Here is a 6,039-nt window from a genome sequence, read left to right on the forward strand (position 1 = left end):
CCACACCGCGGCTGCAGCGCGGCCCACCAGCCACCAACTCGCTCCAGGGATTCCCCATGAAAACATGCCTGGCAAGAGCTCCAAGGAATCCTGCTGCCTCACATCTAAAGAGCCAGGAAAAGGACAAACAGAGAGCATCCCAAATTCCTCCTCACCTACCTGCAAAGCCTTCTGGATAGCTGCATTAGTGAACCGGCCTGGCATGAAAAGATATTCCAGGTAGGTTTCCTGCAAAAAGATCATGACTTAAGGAAGCTCAAGGATGAGGAGAACATTTAAGCTGCTGTTTCTGGTCTTTCCTCCCACTCTCAACGTCATCCCCTGGGTCCGTGTTTCTGCCACACCCTGCTCCAACCTGGGATCAAAAAAGGCCTCCTGCATACTCCAGACTTTGTTTATTCCCATTTTCTCTCCTGAGTGACCCTTCTATTTTTTGGTGCTGCTTTATGGCTGGCTCACCCTGGGGTCCTGATCCTGTCGGACCGTCACCTCCTCCTCAGGGAGCGGCTGCACAAATACCTGGTTCCACTGGCCTGCAACATTCCTGGAAGGAAACAAACCTGGAATCAGCTTGGCATCCACCTGAACCAAACCTGTGGCTTTCACCAGCAAAACCAGCCCTCTGGGTCAGGAAACAGGAGGTTTGCACAGTGACAAGGGACAGATTTGGGAAGGAGAGGTTAACTGTGGCATTCCTAGCCATCAGCTGATGGAACAGGTTAGAATCTTTCACTTTAATCAATGTTCTCCCCATTCAACAAGCTCACAAGCAACTCAGACTGAACAGTAGCTTCTTCTCCCAAAATTTGCACACTCACAGCATTTTTCATCCACTGTTCAACTCTGCACCAACCTACCCTCTCAGCTTTATATTCAGGGATGATCCTTTCCTATCACCATCTCCCCAAAACACGTTTTTTCCTGGAAGGGACCACCTGGTTGTTTTGAAGGAGCTGTGGGGAAGCACAACGCTCCCTCTGCCACGCTCAAACTCCACTTTCAGCACTCCTGCTGCCTGGGTTTTTATATTTTCCATGTTCCGGCAGCTAGAGTATAAACCTCTAAGTTGAGGAGCTCTGTCAGGGTTTTCCTGCAGTTATCCCAGTGATCCATGCCCAAAACTCACTGCTCAAAGTTGATGTATTTCACAACAGTTTGGTTCTCCTCGTTGTGCCACAGTGCCCAGATCTCAGCTGAGGTTAAGGCAAAGTCAACCAGAGTCTCCTAAGAAAGAGGGAAAGAAAAAAAATTTCCTTTCTTATCCCCAAATTAGAGTACAGCAGAGAAAGGTGGATACTTAACAACAGCAAAACATTCCCTTGTGGAATTTAAGAGGCTTTGGGAATTGTTCAGCCTGAATAGGAGAAAGCTTTGGGGTGAACTAATTGCCCCTTCCAGTACCTGAAGGAAGCCTACAAGAAAGATGGAGAGGGACTTTGGACAAGGGCTTGGAGTGACAGGACAAGTGGGAATGGCTCTAAACTGAAAAAGAAGAGATTCAGATGGGATATTGGGAAGAAATTTTTCCCTGTGAGGGTGCTGAGGCTGCCCAAAGAAGCTGTGGCTGCCCCATCCCTCAAAGTGTCCCAAGGCCAGGTGGGACAGGGCTTGGAACAACCTGGTCTAGTGGAAGATGTCTCTGCCCACGGCAGGAGGTTGGAACAAGATGAGCTTTAAGGGGTCCCTTCCAACCCAACCATTCCATGACTCTATGATTTAAATCTCAAAGTCCAGGCCTTTCCCTCCTGGGGGCCAGGCACCAGCTCTCACCTGTGAGGAGAACAGGGAGGAGATGTGGTCAAGGCTGTAGCGGTTGCTCTCGGTGCTCACCAGCTGGAAGACACAAAACTACAAACACACCTCATAAATCATTTCCTGAAGAACTAAACCAACACATCTCAGGGAATCTCATCATTCCAGTCCCTCTCCCTGCCTGGTGTTAGGGGTAGCAACCCAGAAGACAAGAGGGGTGAGCTGAACACACCACTGACACCCTGGCTTCACCCTCCTCCCCAAGGACACTCATCCCTGCCTGGACCCAAAGGACTCCCAGCTCTTTCCAAACACTAAACCTGAAAAACTGTAAGAGCACCACACCTGGCACTGCCAGGGACCACAAGATGTGGGAAAAGAAGGAGACTAAGGCGGGAAAGCCCCAATTCCTCAGCTGCAGGCCCAGCTCTGTGTGTCCTTCCCAGAGCAGAGCACTCGTGGGACAGCAGGACTCACGTTACACACTCTTGCTCTGCGGGAGAATTCCCTGGACAACAAGATAAGCTGTCCAACAGATGAGCCTGGTTTGTGCTGTCATTCCCCTCCTGCTAAATTTATCATTCTCCACAAAAAGTTCTCCCCAAATTGCAGAAGCATCCACATGGTCCCAGGAGCCCAGCGTAAACACACCATCAGCATTTCCGTGCTTTTAGCTCCCCTTGGACCTTTCCTTTTCCCACGGCATGTCCACACTTTTGGAACAGGAGGTAAACAAGTGAACTAGCCCTCATGGATCAGCTTAGTCACACAGGGAATTCCACTCCCAGGGCTCAGGCACACATATCCTGCAGTGTCTTGAGGGGAAAAATGCTTATTTAGAAAGCACTGATCCCTCCAGAAGGTCACACGTGAAACTTTTCTCTATTTCTTCCCTTCCAAACCCAAGTCCTAGGGGAATGACTCCTCTTCCTCCAGCCTGAAGCACCTGTGGCTCCATACCTGCCCTCGCTTGGGAGCGTGCATGTAGACTCCCAGGTAAAGGCCCAGGGACTGGGAGAAGGCCAGGCGCAGGCGGTGCCCGGTGCCGGCCGCCAGCCGCAGGTCCCTGCTGACCGGCATGAATTCCAGCAGATCCGCCACCATCAGGCACATCTGATCCTGCAAACAACAGAAGTATCGGGAGAGCGGCTTAGGAAAGACTGAGGATTGAGAAACTGTTTGTCTCCCTCCTCTCCTTCCCCTTCCAGACATCTGCCTAGAGTTTTCCACAAAGGATGTAAATTAAGGCTCCATACATCTACCTGAATCCTTGGCTTCTCCCAGCTCACCTGGGCCCCCTTCACACCAATCCCACGGAGTGCCGGAGCCCAGGCACGCAGGATAAAGCTTCCCTTCCCTCCCACAGCACATTCCAGTGCCACTGAGCCGTGAAAGCGCCGTGCTGCTCCATTAGCTCCAGCACTCAATATCTGGAGCAAGAGGCTTTTATTAACTTCTTGTTGACAAAGACACTTTCATTACTGCTGAAAGCAAGAGAAAATCCATTTGGGATGGCTCCTTGAGCCTCAAAGCGTTCCTGCCTGCCTTCCCAAACGCTCCAGTAGGTCTGGATTTAACCCTTATCCCAGGAACGAGGCTGGGCAGGAAACCCCTTGCTTCCCAGACGCTGCTACAAATGCTACAACTGTTCTCACATGTTGTCCCAAATCCCAGTGTGAAGAAGCCACAGCTACAATTTAACAGGAGATAGATCCATGCCAAGCACTCACACGTGATTCCTTGGGCTTCATTTTGCTCCCCCAAGCCCAGGTTCTGCTCACCTTGTAGGACCACATCCGGAGCTTATGGTCCTGGCAGAGGGCGAAGAGGAAGGCGTCGTGATCCAGACAGTGCACGGAGAGGCTGACAGGCACATCCGAGGGGCCGCCATCGCCTCTGGAAAACCAGAGGTTACATCAACACCTTCAAAGAAAATTCCCCATCCCTGGAAGTGTCCAAACTCAGCCTGGACAGGGCTTGGAGCAATCTGGTCTAGTGGAAGGTGTCCCGGCCCTAGGCAGGGGGTGGGACTGGATGAGCTTTAAGGCCCCTTCCAACTCAAACCATTCCAGGACTTCATTATTCTAAAATCAAGGCAGGTGCACAGATCCAAGGCACTGGGGTTCCACCATTGTGTTTAAATCCAAATAAACCAAATCCAAATAAAGTGGGGTGAGACCAGGAGAAGGTAATGTTTCAGCATCCACAGAGCAGAGGATCCCACCACATCAGTGACATCCAGTTCGTCACTTGCTTTGGTGGAGCTGAAGCACCTTCCCACTTCTCCATCCCCAGCGTGGTACTTGCAGAATGTACCTGAAGGATCCAGAGGGAAAAAGGATCTGAGCAGCCCCAAACATGGACCCAAGCAGCCCCCAGCATAGATCCTGCCAGCCCCTGACAAGGATCCAAGAAGCCACAAGCAAGGATCCTGACAGCCCCCAGGCAATACCCCCCCGATGGTCGAAGTCACTCAGGGTATCAAGGGACTCACTCCCACTTCCAAGGAAAAGGCCCTAGGACTTGGCTGTGCACTCTAAACAATCCACCCTAACAATCCCAACCCTAAAGATCCCAATCCACCAGGAAGTATCCGTGTGATTCCCACGTAATGCTGCCTGTCAGGAACGCGCCTGGCTCCTCAGCACCAGGGCAGAGTAATCCCTAATCCATGCTGGCTGTGAGCCACATCCTGGGCAAATCCTTGCAGGCCAATTACTAGAGAACATATTCACAGACACACGGAATCAGCAGGACCCTGCTAATCCAGCATTCCGCTCCCAACTTCTGTATTCTGATAGCTCCTGTGACCCCATTAACATTTTTGGGTGGAGTATTTACAGGTGCCTGTGTGACTCGAGCTAAAAATTCCAGGTGAGGGAATCCAAAGCCAAAATTAGCTCCATTTATCCGTCTCCAGGCATTCACCTGATGGCAGTTGGCATCCAGCCTGTGAGGAAACGCTGCACCACCGAGCTCTGCTTCAATTCCACGACAGAAACACTTCCTTCAAAAACAAAAAGAAAATCAAAAAATGAAGATTAAGTGAAATTCCAAGATGGGAGAAGGGTTGCAGTGCCCAACCCTTACCTGGAGCATCAGGAGGAGGCAGCTTAAGGACAAAGATCCCTCCCGAGGCAGAGGGAAGGGCAAAGAGAGCCTCGCCCTCGCTGCTCAGCCAGGCTGCGGAGGCCACGGAGTTGGGAGCCAGCCCCGGCACACTGGGAATCACGTAGTAATTGGAGGGATCCCTGATGTGGATTTTGCTGATATCTGTAAACACAGACTGCACTTGGCTCTCCGTTATCAGCTCCTGAAGGGAAACAGGAGAAAACAGCCTCAAGTTGTGCCAGGGGAGGTTTAGGTTGGATATCAGGGAAAATTCCTTCATGGAAGGGGTTATCAGGCATTGGAACAGGCTCCAGTGGTGGAGTTCCCATCCCGTGTGGATGTGGCACTTGGGGACATGGGTGGCCTTGGCAATGCTGGGGAATTGGCTGGACTCCATGATCCTAGAGGATTCCGTAAAACAGCAAATCCTGAGCGCACATATCTAAGGCACAGAAAAAAACCCCACCAGACGCTGATGAAATGGCAACTGTCTCCTCGATAAAAAGGATTTTTCCAGTAAAAAATCTCTGGGATAGCTCAGAGAAAATCGCTGGTGACAAAACCCAGGAAGAGCAGTTCTGCCACAGCACAGGGTCATCCCTTGGGAAAGCTCTCCCGAGCTCTAAAAGCAGGAGAGAAGCTCTCCAAGAGAGTAGAGGATCTTGGCAAAAAGCAGGCGTAAGAGGAAAAGTCAGAGCAAATGGGGAGAATCACGGAATCCTGGAATGGTTTCGGTCAGAAGGGACCTTAAAAACCATCCAGTTCCAGCCCACATCAGTGGAAAAATGGTAAATGTGATATACAGTCTGGCTAGGATCCATCTTCCACATGAAATATAGATTCCAATCCAGACAAAACCAGCCTGCAGCCTTCTCATCTGGGGAAAAAAAGACAATCCAACCAGGAAGAGCTCTGGAAAAGCCAAGGCTCATTCCCAGCAGCAGCTCAACTCCAGTGTCACCACAGTCCACATGACACAGGTGCGAGACCCAGCCAGTTCCTGAACAAAACAGGGCGAAATTCCCCAAATCTCCTATTTTCCCTCTTGTTCCTGATGTATCTTGGGTCACCTGCCCCCTCCCAAGCCCTCCCTGCGGTGACGGGGTCGCCTGCCCCGGCCCCCGGCGGCGTTCCCGGCACTCACGCTGCGGTAGAGACGGGAGGGGTGCGGGAGCA

The 6,039-nt window shown here is 51.4% G+C and overlaps 1 protein-coding gene across 1 annotated transcript in view; it reads right to left on the reverse strand.

The window, feature by feature from the left end:
- The window catches only part of NUP160 (nucleoporin 160), a gene marked incomplete at its 5' end in the record, with an annotated part of 23,205 nt that extends 17,171 nt beyond the window's left edge, over positions 1 to 6,034 (reverse strand). Inside the window, 9 exon segments of the mRNA XM_008633264.2 lie at positions 160 to 228; positions 460 to 544; positions 1,127 to 1,224; positions 1,771 to 1,848; positions 2,713 to 2,871; positions 3,534 to 3,648; positions 4,681 to 4,759; positions 4,843 to 5,065; positions 6,008 to 6,034. Of these exon segments, the coding sequence (XP_008631486.1) occupies positions 160 to 228; positions 460 to 544; positions 1,127 to 1,224; positions 1,771 to 1,848; positions 2,713 to 2,871; positions 3,534 to 3,648; positions 4,681 to 4,759; positions 4,843 to 5,065; positions 6,008 to 6,034 (933 nt within the window).
- Positions 6,035 to 6,039: the final 5 nt, after the last annotated feature.

This window comes from Corvus brachyrhynchos, unplaced genomic scaffold (assembly GCF_000691975.1).
Source record: "Corvus brachyrhynchos isolate BGI_N302 unplaced genomic scaffold, ASM69197v1 scaffold165, whole genome shotgun sequence".
NCBI lineage: Eukaryota > Metazoa > Chordata > Aves > Passeriformes > Corvidae > Corvus > Corvus brachyrhynchos.